Below are 17,290 nucleotides of genomic sequence, written 5' to 3'. Positions count from 1 at the left end.
GTGTCAGTCTCAACAAATCTTTAGATCAATCATTGTTAAAAAAAAAAAAAAATTCAAATGTTTATTGAAACCGTCATGTCAACATTGTGAGAAAAAAATATGGTATGTAGCATTTATCTTTACAATATACTCGCTTAAGTATCATGGATCGTTACTGTGTCCAAATCACAATATTGACCGAAATTTCTCTAATAAAAATGACAACATTTCGCTTTTTGTTTGGCATTATAATTTTAAATGCAAAAAATTACATTTTTTGTTCATTACTATCTTATTTTGTTTACATGGCAGTGTCAATCAGCCCTTATTTAAAAATAAATAAATTAAAAAAAAAAATTAAGACTGATTGATATTGTCACATCAACATAGTGAGATCGTGGCTTCTAAAATTGCTATAATTTTAAATCCATATAACATATATTACGTCGCATTCACACGAAGAATCCCACTCCAAGGCCGTTAGAGCTATTTTGTTGCTTTGATTAGACCTCCCAATTGGCTACCCGCTAGTAATGGGGGGAGTCTTATTTAGTCCTTATCAGTGCATGTCATCTGAATATAAGTGTGTATGTGTGTGATAAATGTAAAATGTATATAGATATTGTAAAGCATACATATAAAGTCGAAATAGAATTATTTAAGTCTAAATAATGTTATAAGGTATAATATAAATAGTTTATATATATATGGTTTATTACAAATATAAGGTTGGTGAAGTTAAATTTTATAAGTTTATAAATAATTACTTATATTATTGACTTGAAAGATAAAATCTTAACAATAATGAAGTAACTAATGATTAATATAGATTTATCAAAAAAAAAAAAAATGATGATATTTACTTTACATAAAAAATGGATAAGTTAATTGAGTAGTTTGTGAACAAGCTCGAGCTCGTTCAAAAAATAATTAACCGAATTTGAACAAATTATATAGTTTAGTCATCAATGATAAGTTTGAAATAGATTCGTGTTAAAAAAAATAAACAAACTGAGTTTTAACATTCAATACTTGATTCAATTACAACTCTAATATCATATCATGGTCTACAAAGAATCTCGCACCAAGGCCATTAGCACCTGTAACACACGGCTAAATTAAAAGCTATAAGAAAATAGGAATTTAGAACAAATTGATTAAGATAATAAAATAAATATATATTTTCGGTGTAAATATATGGGGCATGGCAAGCTTCGTAGTTTTTAACTGACCAAACATTAAGTTTTAGGGTTTAAAAACTTAGAGGTTTTTGATTTTGTGGTGTCACATTCGAACGCAACCGAATCGCGTTCAAACAAGAAGGCATCTTCATGTGTAACTAAGTTGGGTTGATCATGTTCGAATGTTTTAAGTGTACTATTCTAACTCAATGGCATCTCCACAGGCGGGAGCGGTAAGTGAAGATCAAGGACCCAGATCAACCCACATGTGCGGGTATGTGAGATTTGACGCACATTAAATGCTGATTGATGTGTCGCATTTGAACATGTTGAGATGCCGTTGGAACAAGACTACTTTGAACAATGTGTATTTAAATCTTAAAACGAGAAAAACAAAGGGAACTGTTTTATTTCTCTTCCCTTCATCCAAGCTGCCGAGAGAGAGACAAGGTGGCTCCCGAGTGCCTCGATTGCAAACCGTTATCGAAGCTCATTCAAACGAGACTGGACCAAAGTGTCCCGTTCGAACCCTCTATTGAACCTCGTTCGAACAAGACTGTTTACAGTTGAGAAATGGGGTTCTTCCCGAGGAGAGAGAATGTTTTAGAGTTTCAAATTGAGGTCTAAGGTTTTAATAAGGGTAAAGTCTAACTAATAAGTGTAATGATTTGCATATGATCATGTGACATGTATCGGAGAAGGTTAAACTCAAGGTAGGGTTTAAGGTTTCAATGTTGTAAAACCACGACTAACAGAACCTATCCTAATTTTAAGGTAAATGAGAAATGCTATATGGTTACCAGTGAAATAAGATTTAAGATAAAGGTCTTATGATCAGTTTTAAGATAAACATTTGAAGAACAGTTTGAGATAAAGGGTTTTAAGCAGTTTTGAAACAAATGTTTAACGTAGTTTCGAGGTAAAGGTTTTAAAGAGAAAATCCATTAAGTAAGCACATGCCTTAGGTCGAGCAAGATCACATGCTCAATGTTTTAGGTTGAGCAAGGTCGTAAGCTAGATAAGCCCTATATCGAGCGGGGTCGTACGCTTGACATGCCCAAGTCAAAATGAGAATTGCGATGCCCTAAGATGAGTAGGGTCACATGCTCGTCAGCCCTAGATCGAGAGGGGTTGTACATTCGACAACCCGGGGTTAAGTAAAGATTTTACGTTTGACACTAATCCCAAGAAATGGTCTAGTACGGTTGAACAATAAATTTTCACAAAACAATATATATGTTTAGTCTCAGTATTATTTATGCATGAAAGTTCTTTACATTTAAGTATTTACTTTTAATATTTGTTGTTAGTAGAAGATTTGATCAGAAAGTAATTTCAGCCTTGCTTTAACCATCTTTATGTATGAATGTAGAAAAAACGCTAGCATTGAAGTTAGTATGAATTTCTGTTTCAATAAATAGAAAATGTCTCTCTTTTTATTTCAAGGAAAGGAATTTTACACTGATGTCTTCCGCAAAGTTGCATTGGTGTATCTAGTTTTCAAATAGTTGGGTAATTCATTTAAAAAGGAAAATGTTGTATCAGAAAACTGGTTTTGTATTTTTAACATTTTCAGTTAAACAAAAGAGAGATAAGTTTTAATTAGAACAAAGATGGCTCACGTCACATACACAGTTTTGGTTGGGTATTTTCTTATTGAAATGTGGTCTCACAATTCCACCTGTAAAACGTTTGTTTTATAGAAAGCGAGTATGTTGACGCAAAGAACGAGCAACTAGAATAATCAACTATGTCGGCACTCACGTCACACACAGAGTTTATCAAAACGTTTGTTTTATTTGTTAACTAGCATGACCGTTAAAACCTCAGTTTCTCATTTTCTATATAAGACTCATAAGTCACGACTTTCATACAAGTCGAAAGGCCATATTTCATAGTTGTTGGAGAGGTTTACCATTGTTGTTAAGCCTAAACGGTTTCAAACTTTCTCCATATTTCATTTTAGTTTACATCACATAAAAAAGCCTACAACCACTAGAGTCTAGGTTGAAGCGAACAAGATTCATTCGTAAAGGTGATCATTGTAGAAGAAATCCAAATGTTCTAAAGCCACTGCAGTAGAAGATGAACAAGTCTTTTGATGGGGTTACAAATTGAGTCTTGGAAATTACAAATGTTTTGTAAGTAAGAACAATTTGTAACACGATTATTATAATTGATGTCTTTGGGGTTGGCTCGTACTCGAAGTAGTTTTACTTTTGAATAGTTGTTCAAAGGTTTCCACTTCATTACCAAAATCTTTGTATTCATTTCTTTTATGCTTGATTTGATTTTGGTACTGATATATGTGGTGTTTGGCTTTAAAAGATGATAACTTTGTAAATTTGGTTAATAACAACTTGTCTAAAACAATTTTTTCACTTGTCATTCCAAAGAAAGAGGTGCACAGAGGTCCAAGTGACAATAGCTATCTTTATGGATCAAATTTGGCTAGCTGAGACTCAAGCAAATTGCTTTCCTCTCCAAGGATCACCTCAAAACATATGTTTTGTCAAAGGTGAGAAGATAATTTTTTTTTAAAAAAAAGGGTTTCGTGTTTTGAGTAGTGTTTTGCATTTGAGGTCGTTTGTTAAGGTATTTATGTTGAGAACATAAAATAAAAGACAAAAAGCAATCACAAAAACAAACCTAGCCATTGAAATTGAAATTGATGCCTATTTTGTATGTGAGGCAAACAATATAAATGAGGCTGTATTATGTGTGACAAACAATATAAATGAGGTTCTATTTTCATTTGAATTTTGTCCCCTATTTCAATTCAATCAATCAATTCGATAATTATTTTTGTGTCATGTTACAACTCATCAAATATTCATTCATTTATTAATTTTTTTTTTTTAAAAAAAAATAATAATAATTACTGTTCATTTCACCATGGTTGATTTGCGAAAAAACCTGTAGAGAGATGTACAATGAATGAATAACAAAATTATTTGTAGCATTTTTTTCAAAAAAAAAAAAAGCAGTTAATTATTAGACACGTGTCTCTCTCCCATAAGTCCAACATTGAAGCAAAGGATGGCCACTCGATGTCCAATCCACGGCCCCAATTTACCCAATCAGTCTATAATGCCCACTTCCACAGAATCTGGTTTTCTAGTCAATAACCATACACACCTCTAACCCTAATCCAAATTCAAAATTCAAATTCCACGCTCCAACGGTCACATTCCCTAGGGTTTCTCCAACGTCTCTCTTACATATACCCCTCCAACCATTTCCTCCCTCTCTCATCGCCTCCACTCTCTCTTTCTTCTTTTGCAACCAAATCTTCCACAACCCAAAACACCTTGTTTTGAACATTTCAAGCGAACAGTTTCTCAAATTCTTTCTCGTTTTATTGTTATTGTTTTGTGAATTTTGAGTGATGGATTTCCACAGCCTTTCAAGAAAGGAGCTCCAGGCTCTCTGCAAGAATAACAAGATTCCAGCCAACATGACCAACGTAGCCATGGCTGATGCTCTCGAGGCTCTTCAACATGTAATCTTTTTCCTCAACTCTTCAATACCCCATTTTACATCTTTCTTTCTTTTCAGTTTGTTTGCTGGGAAATTGTAGGAAAATGAAAGATAAGTTTGCATTCATATAACTTTATGTTCATCACATTTAGTTTGTTTGCTAACAAATCATAGGAAAAGAACCCACATTTTGGATCTTTTTTTTTTTTTTTTTTTTTTTTATAAGACCCTATTTCATATTCTTCTTCCTAATCTCTTTTTCTTGAATTCGAGGTATCAACTGGAATGTTATGTTCAGATTTCATATCTATCTATGATTGTATTTAAATTCGAGTCCTTTAGGTGCCCATTGTATATCTTCGCTATTCTCTGTTTGTTTGTTGAGAAATCACAGAAAAGGTTGCGACTTTTCATGCATTTTGTTTGGAACCAAACGGAACCATTGAGTTTTACAGATTTAGATTTATTGTAAACAGATCTATCTATCTCAGAACTTACAGAAACAGAAAGATCTATCTTTCCATTGTTTTGATTCAATCTCTCTGCAAATCCTTAATTTTGTTTTTTTTCCTTTCAATATTTATCATTCAATCCAAATCGATGTGTCAGGTCGAAGGGCTCGAAGAATTCTTGAATCCATCCGATTCCGATCTCTCAAAACCTGCGGAGGAAACTCTGATCGGATCGCCAGATATTCCTCGCACTGCCTGCAGAACCTCGACTCGCAGAAAACCCATCCAAGAAGAACCTAAAAGCACACAACCCTTGACTCGCACTCGTCGCGGGACAAGAGGAAGAACCGCCGAAGACATCGATCAAGAAAACAAAGATGTCAATGTGCCTACAACCCCGGCGGTGGCGAGCGGCCGCAGAAGAGCACCGGCAGCTTCGGCTCGCAGAAACATTGAGACCCAGATGAGGGAAGATGAAGAGGATGGGAAGAATGAGGCTAAAGGAAGGAGTGCCGTGCCAAGCAGCCGGGGACGACCCCCAGTCGCTTCGGCTCGCAGGAAGCTGGAGACACAAAAGGAGGAGAATTCAGTGCAGGGAGTGTATAGTACGAGGCGGTCGGTGAGGTTGTTGGAGAACAAAATGGCTAAGTTGTGCATGATGAAGAATGGAAGCGCAGAAGCTGTAAACATGGATCGTGACTTGTTTGAAGAGATGGCTAATAGTTCGGAGAGATCCGAGGTTTCAGTTGAAGTTGAAAAGAATATCCATGGTATGTGTTTGGGTACTATTCCTGGAGCAATTCATTATGCATGACATATTTGATTTTTTTTTACTTGGACTATTGGTTTGCTTACTCACCATATGTACTTGTGTGACACGTGTGTTTGCTTTTCTGAATAAAGAATTATTCTATGATTGAAAGTTAATTCTTTACATTTTCACGAGAAATAAAAATGGAACGAAGGTGATTTGATGTTCACTGACACTGTTTATATTTTGATCTCAGGAACTAATACGCAGACAATATCAGAAGTGGGTTCAGATAAAACCGATGATTCCGAAGTTGCATCGGATCCAAAAACATTTGGGTCTCTTGAGATTGAGAGAGAATTGAAAGTTGGCGTTAAAGATAAGGACAAGAGTGATGATGGGTATGAATTAAATGTTTTCAAGTCAGAGGCAGTAGGTGATGAAGCCCATGATGAGGGATCTGACGAGTCAGATGTAATTTCAAGTGAAAAATTTGAGAAATCAATAGATGTGGATGATGAAACTGTAGAGAAGGGTGAGTTTTATTCAGTTATTGTTTTTAATTGTGATCACTATCTTGGTAATTTTAATTCGTATAGCTGTTGAGTTCTATGAATTTGATGGTGAATCCCCCTCGCAGGACCTGCTGATGTTTCAGTTACTGTGCAAGAAGATTCTTTGGCAATTAAAGCTTCCACTGATGTTTTTGCTGAGGTTAAGGACCATGTTGTTGCTTCTCAATCTTTGCTGCCAGAACATGGTAGTATTGATTGCGATAGTGTAGAAGAATCTCTTGAGCCCAATTTACAGAGTCAGAGTTCCTCCCATGTTCAAGATGAGAACCCACAAGATAAATGTCAAAACCTGGCAAGCAAAGATTCTCACATCAATGTGGTGGTGGATGATGACCTTGGCAGTCATGATTCTGAATCGGAATACACCACTGAAGGGGAGTCTGATGAAGAAAATGCGTCAGATGCAAATTCATCTGACTGTGAAGAAAACATCAGTGATGATGATGCAGAAATAGAAGAAAAGGATCCAGAGGCTCCAGTTCTTCCTGAATACCAGATGGTTGGCGATACTGCTATTGACAACGATTCAGGTTCTGAAATCTTTATTGCTGAACACTCGGCAATAGAGTCTGTTGACTTTGCTGAAAAAGAAAGCCCGAGTGATGATGACTATGTTATGGATGATGGGATTCCAAAATTTAAGAAGAATATGAGTCCAGGTCTCGTAATTTCTGACAGTGAAGTCACATTATCAACCGTGGCAACAAATTCCTTATCTGGGGATCCAATGGCCAAGGTGCAAGAAAGCAGTAAATCTGAATCTTTGGTTGATGTCTGTGTAATGCCAGCACTTGAATGCCCTCCATCTCTGGACAAGACTCCAATTTCTGACAGCAAAGTCATCTGCGAAATTCCATCTCAACCATTTGCAGCTGACCAGATCTCGGGCCAGTTTCCTCGTCCAACTCAGTTGACACAAAAAAAATCTTCAGCTATAAAACAATCGATTCAGAAGATCACTGATGTTTCAGACGATGATGATGAAGACCTTGACAACGGTAATGGGAAAGTGGAGCTCGAAAAGGATAAGACAAAGCAAGATGAGAACACAGTTGATGGGGATAGCATACTGGAAATCTACACAGGAATGATGAGTTCAGTTGATGGGGATGGCATGCTGCCCGCAATGTTCGCAGAAATGAGTTTAAGGCAGCTCAAGAAGAAGGTGAAGGAATGCCAAATTACACAAAATAGAAAGAAAAATAACGATAAAAGTGCCCCTAATGTGAGTCTCTTCTCTCTCTCTCTCTCTCTCTCTCCCTCTCTCTCTCGCCTTTAGCTGGTAATTGTAAGAGTTCATAACTGTATAGTCCAACTGTTTTTTGTTTATTGATGAGCAGGAACAGGTGGGGAAGAAAAGAGTTGCCTTGAAACCATTGCGAGAGAACAGTATGGAGGAAAATGAAATACCTTTATGCTGAAGGGGAGAAGTGTTTTAAGAGAATGAAACTATTCTTGGGTATTGTTTCTTTTATCCAAATTCCGGTTGAGAGGGCCAATGATGGGAGGAGGGTTTAAACCTTGGTTTGCCGTTTTTGTTCCTTTTTTTCCTGCACAAGTTTTGTAATAATGTTGGCTCACCCAATGTTTTGTTGATGGTGGGTTATGAAAGGATCAATCATGCTTATCAATAAATACTATGAGCACAGTTTTGTCATCTTTATGTCTTTATGTCTTTATTATGTCTTCTTATAAATTATTACAGATCTCTGTGTGTGTATGTACAGATCTCTTTATTATGTCTTCTTATAAAGCAAGCTGAATTTATTAGAATTTTATCATTCTACCAGGCCATCAGATCAATTCTACTATGACTTAAATAGCATATTATTGTGCAGCAGCAGTTGATTGGTTTAGATAGACTAGTAAAACTAGTTAATAATCCTAATCTCTCACCCATACATAGAAGTATCGTAAGAAACATAGGCAGCTCGCTATCATGACTATGTTTTGTTTACATGTAATGTAGTCAGATTGCCTCTTAGGCACTGTTTTAAAGCTTGAATACTGAAAGGTGGTACCATCAGGCATGTATTTGTTTACATGGAAATACTGCAGAGGATCTTGAAATTAGATACGTCATGAAATGGGTGGTTGAACTAGTTGAACCAAAAACTTGTGGATTTGCTCAATGGTGTTTAAAAAACTCTCCAGGAATCACAAAATGCTGCCTCTAGGTCTTGTGAAAAACGTAGGTCAATAGACTTATATAGGCCGGGAGAAGACAGATTTTTAGCTCAAGTCGGATGAAGATTAAAATACTTTGTGGCTATCTCATTTGACAAGAATTGATCTCGTTCGAACGCGGGCTAGGGTTTCACAAAAATTGCATAGTGGAGATCGAGGGTCTTGGAGCTGGCTCAATATTAATCCCGATCAAACGTGATGCGATCAAGAATGCACCTAAGGGCCTAAGGCATTATTATGTAAAACACTTTGATTCAGCCCCGATCGAATGAGATATAATCGCCATTGTGGTCAAGACATTCTATGAGTCTTCGAATTCAACCTCATTCAAATTGGATGCGATTGCCCTTACAACCGAGCCTTTTTGAAACTTGAATTTGAATTGCCTTTAAGCCCTCTTGTGAGTTGTGATCCCCCTTGCTATCAACAACTTCTGGTCTCTTACTATTTGGGATCTCTTATTCCTGGTCTATTTTGTACTTATTATCTTTTCTTAGCACTGAATTTACTTGCTTACAAATAATAATAATAATAATAATAATAATAATGAGCAAGTAGTTCTTCAAACCACCAATTTAATCATGAATACATTTCATATGATATGCCAAGCGAAAGAATTAATACTCTTAACCAAGCATGCCATATCATTAATTAAGTAAAATTTGTAAAATTTTGAGAAGGGAACTACATAAGAATAGCATGACTCTAGTAAACTTCGTTCAACTCTAAATAATTAAAAAATAAAAAATAAATTAAGAAATAAATAAGATTAGAAAGTTCATTGTTCCGACCCAGAATACAATTAATCCGGCATGAATTAATTGAAAAGGCTAACAAGATGTTCCATTTTTCATTTTTGTTTAGTGAGTAACATAAGGAGGAGGAGAGACGAAGGCCGGGTGGAACCAATGATTTTTGCGGGTTTTGATTTCTTTTATTCTTTTAACCAACAAAGCGAGTGTCACTTCAATTCGATCTGTTTGAGCCATTCTTCTCAAATCTCAACCTTGATGGGAGTTATTACATAGATAATACTACTTTTCACGCCTATTTATTACACTCACGTCACACCAGCATGACGTGTTTTAAGTCGCTTGCCACATTATGTATGAGTTTTACAAAGATTCTCGATCTAGCTGCAGATGAAAGCCACCTGTCAGAACCTAACTCGGCTAACTGCGGTTTTTAAAGTCAATGCAAATAAAATTCTTTACACTATATATACGAATTTTCTTACGCAGCCAATTTCACAAACTCTTTCTCTCGCTTCATTCAAAAACAAAAAGAACGAGGAGAAGGAGAGGAAGAAGAAGAATGTATTCGACATCCTTTGTTCAGAGGAAAATCTGCACGCTTGCGAAAAAATTATGTTTTAGCGGCCATTCCAAGAACTCATACGAGCAACCTGATCAGTCGGCAAAGATGAGCTCCAGGGCCGGAAAAGTTCGAAAAGGTTGTGTAGCTGTGTACGTGGGAGAAGAGAAAAGGAGATATGAAGTTCCGGTGAAGTATCTTTCGCTTCCAACTTTCCAAGATTTGATGGTGCAGGCAGAGCCAGAAGAGCTTGAACCAAAGATTGAAGGACCCATCATGCTTGCTTGCACGACCGAGATATTTGATCAGCTGTTGAAGCTAGCCAACTAAGCCAAGGAGAAGGATTAATATATATATATATGTATATGTATATATGGAAGCTGCTAGATTGACATGTATATATATATATATATATATATATAGATGGTTAACAAAAGTTTGGATTCATGCGCCACTGTAGTATATTTTGGTCAAGAACTTTTGCTCGTTTTTGTTTCTCTTCATTTGCTTGATCATGTTCATTTATGTAAAAGTAGTTTTCCATCATTCAAAGTTCCTCAACTCTCATTAAAAGTGAGACAAAAAGGTCTGTAACTATGAATTTTTTTTATTTTTATTTTTATTTTTCGTAACCGACAAAGTTTTCTTCTAAATTAAGACGGAGAAAATTTCTTTAACCTACCAATTAAACTAACATTTATCCTCGGCACAAGTGATTTTCACATTCGAAACAAAATTTATTAAAAATGCATGTAAAACTGATTAAGGTCGGTGGAATTTTCTCAAACTCATTCGGAAGAAAACTCTCTTTTCACTATTATTATTATTATTATTATTATTATTATTATTATTTTGAAAGTTCTCTTTTAACTATTAAGGATCACGTCAATGTTAAAAGAGTTTCCAAAATTAGTATATATATATATATATATTTAAAGAGTCTTAGATGAAGAAAGTCCAACATGGGAAAAAGAAAAATTAAATGAGGCATTTATAATGCCCATCTCACACTAAGCTATTGCTTTAAAGCAATTAATAGAGTAATGCTAAAAGGAAGACTTTTGTCCTCCTCTAAGCCTTTTTGTCCCTCAAAATATGATGTGCCTTTTAAAATTACTATTAGATCAAAATCTAATTTTGATCCAACCCAAATGCAATTGTAATTTTAAAAGTCACATCATTTTTGGAAGGACAAAAGTCTTACTTCTAGCATTACTCTCAATTGGTATATGCACTTGTGTGTATGCTTTAATTTCTCATCGTGTGTGATAGTGGGCTATAGGGCACATTGATAGCGCACTTAGCTCTGAGCAATCACATCATGACTATTAATTTTTGGACGATCATGATCATACAATCTACTGATTTGATATGCTTCTAAGGTAGATCCAACGGTTGGATTTAATTGATTGTTAGTAAAGTCAACTATAAGATTAAATTAATTTTAATTTAACAATTGAAATTAAGTACTCGTTACTAACAATTATGATCTATAATTATAAATTTAATCTAACTATCAAGATTAAATGTTTGTTAATATCGGATGGTCAAATTTTAATGATTGATGAATTAGCAGTTATTTTTTGTTAAAAGTAATGCTATATACAACACCACTATCTCACTATACTACATGGTATCGCCAATCCACCCTTAGATAAGTCCCTTGTTAAAAGAAAAAGAAAAAGGAAAAAATCAATAGTCAATTGGCAATGCCACATTGGCATAGTATATAGTATGATAATGGTGTGACATATAGCATTACTTTTTGTTAATTTCGAAATTAAATGTTTGTTAATGAACATACATTGAAACTGCTAAATTGACAATGTATAGTCCATTGCAAACCAGTTTAAAGTACACTAAAAAAAATTTCTAGCTTCTTCTGTCTCTCTCAAAATCCTTTCAAGGTTTTTAAAACTCGTCTCTCATTGCCAGATTAGAAACTCCGAGGGTGTTCTAAGTTGGTTTCGTTTTATGCAAAATACAACCAAACTTCAGAAGTTGTTTTGGGCTTCATTGTATCCTGAAAATTTTTTTGCTTTAACTCGGTGCATACCAATTGATCAAAATCTAATTTGATCATATATGTATAGATCACTTATGATATTTTGACTTTGTTTTTTGGTTCTTCGGAGAACGTACGAGGCAAAATTGCTGGTATTTTGCACTCAACAATGCAAAATTGCTAAGAATCTCTATCTTGTTTTCGTTTCTCTTAATTGCGGCTTCGATTTAAACTGCAATGCCATCGGGGTTAGAAATGAGCATGGCCTGTACCCCTGCAAACCTTAGGCTACGCTCAACTATTGCTCGGCTAGATGAATACGATGAAATTAAGAAGAACAAATGGTTCGAATACTGCAGATGAATAGATGATAACATTCATAAAAACATTTAAACCCTTTGGCTTAGGGTTCCTAATGGTCAAGTCTGATAAGGGCATTTGAAGTTTTTATGTCTCCCTGAAGAGGCATATTTTTCAAGACAAGTGAGTTTCTGTTAGGGCCTGCCAATCACTAATACCTGTTTAGTAAAAGCAATTAATTGTATCAAACTTAAGGGGAGCATATGCTTTGTAAATTAATTACAGGCTGGTGACAGAAGGAACTTCCACAAGTACAACAGAACCAAGGGAATGATTATGAAACATGTTTGGGCTGATGTCGCTGTGCCCATTAGCTCTTGGATTAACCCTTACTCGATTATGAAACGTGTCAAACGGACAATTTGAAAATCAAATAAAACTTTAACAAAACCAAGATAAGAAATATCAAGCAGGATAGAGTTAATTAGTAAGTTCTGCTGAGATACCAACTAATGCTAATCTCAAAATAAGGAGAGTAGGGGTACTAAACTATGTTGGTGCCCCTTGAGGCCTTATCATCCTCAAACCCACATGCACTAGAAGAAAAAGAAATTTAGCAGTGAAATTGTTCGTCCACAAAAGATAAGTCATTGCTAATAGCTAATCGTTTATGTTACCGTAACAGGGGAAAAAGCAAGTCCAAGCGATTCATCTTTCAAGCATCCCCATCCCCTTCCTGCAAGAAGAAAAAATAAAAATAAAAATCACTACATTTTCTAATAGGTTGAAAGGAGACAACAATATTCTCCAATATAATGCAGTTAAGAAAAGTTAAAATAACATCACTCACTATACGTTTTACCCTTAATTAATTATCCTAGTAGCCAAACCATTCCACAACTCTCAAACCAGACTTTTTTTTTTGTTATCCCTCTTTTCTTTATAGTTTCTTTTTTTTCAGGGAACAAGTCAGATGTGCTCAAACAGGTCCCATGCCAAAAGAAGTTAATAGGACAATTTGGCTCAAATAGACCCCTATAAGCCATTCTAAAACTTTGCTTTTACTGACCTAAAATATTACATACTCTAAGAACTATCCTTTCCCCAACCTGTCTTTTACTAAAAGTTTGTATTGGCAAGAGCTCCATCCTACGAAGATCTCAGGCCAGTGGCACTAGAATTGGATGGTTTTGCCCCCTAGACAATATATATAGACCTGTTCAAGTCTATATAGTCCTCCTTAATTACCTAACTTGCTATTTATTGACTAAAACAAAACCATTGCATATTGGTCTTGTCATTTGAAGAAATTGAAGCTTACTCTAGTAGGTGGCTGAGTAGAAGCGGATGCCCCAAACCGTAACAAATCCTCAACAATCTTCTCAGCCTCATTGCAGTTGTCTGGGAGTGAATTACCTTCTGGGAGTACACTCTTCAAAAATTTAAGCAACAAGTCGAAAAATTCGTCGCTCAAATTATTGGAGCACTTGAAGTTAACTAGCCCTACAATGCAAGACAAGTTGGACTTCTCGTGACCTGGATAAACTTTTTGTTCAGCACGTTCTAACAACTTACGAAAATTTGCCGCTTCCACCTTCTGTTCCTGAGGGCCACTTCCATCATTAGGACCAAGGCCACTTAATTCCTGTTTGATTAAATTGCTTCCGAGTAAATCGTCACGACCGACACTGTTTCCATCATTTGGCGAGTCATTGTTCTTCATACTGTTTGATTTCAATAAGTCTTCCACCTCTTCCCCATGAAGGTGCCACTCGGTGTAATTCTTGTAAATTCCATTTTTTACCAGATCAGCTTTCACTTCGCCTCGACCCTTGAAGGTGACATTTCTACATTTATTGCAAGGACACCGAATTCTATCCACTACTCCACTAGCACCAAATGCAAATTTAAGGAACGTATCAACTCCCTTTTTGTACTCAGGGTGGCTTTTGTCCTTGATCTCCATCCAACGCTTATCCAAAGCCATATCCTAGAACATTTTAAACGAATTCCTTTTCAGAATAATGCGATACAAATGCAATGAGGCATATGAATTCCTAAATTATACACATGAAAAATTCAAGAATTACTGGCAAACAGATACTCACATCACTAACACAACCAAGAAGTTTTCTACTTTAAGGACCTTTGTCCTACAAGGGAACCTAACTCTTCAATTACATAACCATTAACCAGTTCATCTTACATGTGTGATTAGAAATTAACGTGACACAGTAATTCAATGGAATCCAAGGTTGGATGGGACACTTTAATTCTCAAATGGTAGTATGTTAAGGATAAAAGTCAAATAAAATTACAAACAATCCAATGCGTAAACGAAGCATATCATGGTTTACATCTGCTTAGAGAATAATCAGACAATTAGTTACTTCTCCAATCTACTAACTTAGTTCATACATTCTCCTCATTATTCTAGAAAAATCGCTTTTTTCCCTGCAATAAGCAGAAAAAAAATAAATGGGCACTCGCTCTCTTGTGCTTAACATTCCATTGTACTAACATAGTAACATGTGTTTGGTAGTCCATGAAAGAACAAGACCCATTGACCCATTGAACTACATACAGTGATGAAACTTGTAAAAAAAACAAATCATATGATATTCATAATTTAGAAACTAGAGAAAAAATTACAGAAATTTTCCCATTACTTCAAAAACTGTCAAAGTGCAACAGACAATGGAAAAGTATAAGTTCTTAACATGTATTGGCATAATATTTTAGAATGCAACTAAGATTTTATTTAGTTAAAGGGGTAACCTAGAATAAGGTAAAGACCTATCTAAAGTGAGAGGACCTCACCCATTTTTCCATGCAATGACTAGATTTTTTTATAAATTTAAAAATCGTGCATTTGATATACACTTAAATTTGTAGGATGAATGGTAATACATTTATAAGCAAAACTGGCATTCATCTTTCACTAAAAGAAGTTCCTAATATATAATTTTCACTTTAGTATCTCTTAAATAAGAGAATCTTAACCTATTGAATAGCTTAAATTGAAACATAACTAATGCTTGAAAAACATTAGTGATGCCCTATCAATATTGATTAAATGCCATCACGTCATACTGATTTCCAAAGTTAAAAGATGCATAAAGCAAGCCGGTGTCATGCATTGCAAATTTACATGATAACTAAACAGAACCTTTTGATGAAAGAACTACACACATGCTGAACCACCTTCCCAGCTCCTCGCAGATAGACACAATGAGACACATATAAACAGGGACATACACTGCCCAACTAAATATATAGATAAAGATAGATACATCAATACAGACAATCACATGTACATGTGCGCATATACAGACTACTAACCCTTTTTCAACCTATTACAACTAGAAGCTCACAGTTCTAGTGGGGATAAATCTTAACCAGCAAGTCCCTCATTTTGCTCATAGCAATCAAACAGATTAATAAATTCTATTAACTACCAAAGAACTAATCTACCGACCATACACATGGGATCCAAGTAGAAGTCCTAGAAACATGAATTTCAAAATTATACAGATATCAAACTCACACTAAATGATCAAAAAATAAGATAGAATAGAATGTAATTTGCAAAATAAAACAAAACCCATTTGAACCGATCAACTCATGAACCATGTAACTAACAAATCAAGGTTGCATTTTCACAAAAAGTATGGGACTTTTTACTGATAATAGTACGCTTTAGAAGAAATAACTAAACTTGTTCACTAGAAATATATATATATATATACATTTGAAAAAAAAAAAAAAAAAATTAGAAAGCCCAATCCTCCGTATACGAATAGGGTGAGAATGATATAGGAGAGAAAGGATGGATATTCAGATAGACTGAGTGAGAGAAAGAGAGCGAATGTAATTTGCAAATTAAAACAAAACACATTTGAACCAACCAACTCATGAACCATGTAATGTAACTAACAAATCAAGGTAACATTTTCACAATAAGTATGGAACTTTTAACTGATAATAGTACTGATTAGAAGAAATATCTAAATTTGCTCACTAGAAAAATATATATATATATATTCGAAAAAAAAATAAAGAATAATAATTGAAAGGGGAGTAACTATAAAGGTGGCGTTTCAGGGGTCCTGCTTGGTACAGTGAAGCTGCTTTGAAAGATTTCCCTAAAAAAAACAAAACCCATGAGTTTCTTCAGAAAAATTTCTCAAACCACACAACCTAAGAAAAGAAAAAAATGAATTTCAGTTCTAGCTGTATTTTCACAAGAAGTTTGGAACTTTTGACTGATAATAGTACACTCTTTAGAAGAAAGACCTACGCTTGCTAACTAGAAAAATATATATACATTAGAGAGAGAGAGAGAGAGAGAGAGAGAGAGACTTTCAGAAAGCCCAATCCTTCATATACCGAATAAGGTGAGAATAATAGAGAAAGAATGAAGATTCAGAGAGACTGAGAGAGAGAGAAGAGACCAGAATGTACCTGAGACTGGGTGTGACTCGTGTGAGAGTGAGAGAGAGAGAGTAGAAGCGTTTTATATATGCCTTAACGTTGCTAAAAATAAAGGATTTGCGCGCGTTTTGCAACTGCACGCTAACAACTGCCGGTGAAACATAGAAGAAGGGGCCCAGGATGGATCAGGATCCGTATAATTTCTAATGGTTCGTTTGGTTGTTGAAATCAGAATTCAGTTTTAATTTATTGTGCGAATTTTAAAGTTTGACTTTGTGAGATAAAATTTAAAATTTTTTTAAAAAAGTTGAATAAAATATGATTTGTTTTAAAAAAAAAGTAGAAAAGAATTAAGATTCAAGTTTGTTCCCTAAGAAATTTGACATTCTCATATCAGGATTCCTACAATTTTTCTTTGAAATCAAGCCATTTTTTATATCAAAATGATGTGAAAAATGCTACATATTAAAGATATGACATGTTAACAATTAAAAAAAAAAAAAAAAATCATTTCAAAAGATTTTTTCTTACACTTATGTCGTATAAAAGTATTGAGCAAAAAATTGTCTTTCGATTTAGTTAAAAAGAAGCGTCTTTTTAAAAGTAAAGAAAAAACCTTTTGTATTTTTTTT

At 34.8% G+C, this 17,290-nt stretch overlaps 2 protein-coding genes across 3 annotated transcripts; one reads left to right on the top strand and one right to left on the bottom strand.

Moving 5' to 3' along the window:
* The first annotated feature begins 4,407 nt into the window (after window positions 1–4,407).
* Window positions 4,408–8,075, top strand: LOC133853319 (uncharacterized). Its single transcript, XM_062289591.1, has 5 exons — window positions 4,408–4,662; window positions 5,250–5,862; window positions 6,100–6,378; window positions 6,484–7,643; window positions 7,759–8,075. Exons 1-5 carry the CDS (start codon window positions 4,549–4,551, stop codon window positions 7,837–7,839), a joined length of 2,247 nt encoding a protein of 748 aa, XP_062145575.1. The 5' UTR covers window positions 4,408–4,548; the 3' UTR covers window positions 7,840–8,075.
* Window positions 8,076–12,680: 4,605 nt separating this feature from the next.
* On the bottom strand, window positions 12,681–16,859 carry LOC133862368 (uncharacterized). 2 transcript variants are annotated; one of them, XM_062298193.1, is made up of 4 exons: window positions 16,689–16,859; window positions 16,310–16,369; window positions 13,546–14,214; window positions 12,681–12,960 (listed from the first exon to the last, which is right to left on the bottom strand). In XM_062298193.1, exons 3-4 carry the CDS (start codon window positions 14,209–14,211, stop codon window positions 12,940–12,942), a joined length of 687 nt encoding a protein of 228 aa, XP_062154177.1. In that variant the 5' UTR covers window positions 14,212–14,214; window positions 16,310–16,369; window positions 16,689–16,859; the 3' UTR covers window positions 12,681–12,939. The 2 variants fall into 2 exon arrangements, with proteins under 2 accessions (XP_062154177.1, XP_062154251.1); XM_062298267.1 differs by lacking the exon at window positions 16,310–16,369.
* Window positions 16,860–17,290: the final 431 nt, after the last annotated feature.

This window comes from Alnus glutinosa, chromosome 1 (genome assembly GCF_958979055.1).
Source record: "Alnus glutinosa chromosome 1, dhAlnGlut1.1, whole genome shotgun sequence".
Taxonomy (NCBI): domain Eukaryota; kingdom Viridiplantae; phylum Streptophyta; class Magnoliopsida; order Fagales; family Betulaceae; genus Alnus; species Alnus glutinosa.
Note: the sequence above shows the minus strand (reverse complement) of the source record. Positions and strands in the feature narration are given on the sequence as shown.

Bases quoted from the DNA above. Each gene is read 5' to 3' on its own strand.
- LOC133853319 (XM_062289591.1), top strand. From the start codon at position 4,549: ATGGATTTCCACAGCCTTTCAAGAAAGGAGCTCCAGGCTCTCTGCAAG. The intron at 4,663-5,249 runs GTAATCTTTTTC...TCGATGTGTCAG, and splicing joins CTCTCGAGGCTCTTCAACAT to GTCGAAGGGCTCGAAGAATT. The intron at 7,644-7,758 runs GTGAGTCTCTTC...ATTGATGAGCAG, and splicing joins ACGATAAAAGTGCCCCTAAT to GAACAGGTGGGGAAGAAAAG.
- LOC133862368 (XM_062298193.1), bottom strand. From the start codon at position 14,211: ATGGCTTTGGATAAGCGTTGGATGGAGATCAAGGACAAAAGCCACCCT. The intron at 12,961-13,545 runs GTAAGCTTCAAT...TTCTTCTTGCAG, and splicing joins CTACTCAGCCACCTACTAGA to GAAGGGGATGGGGATGCTTG.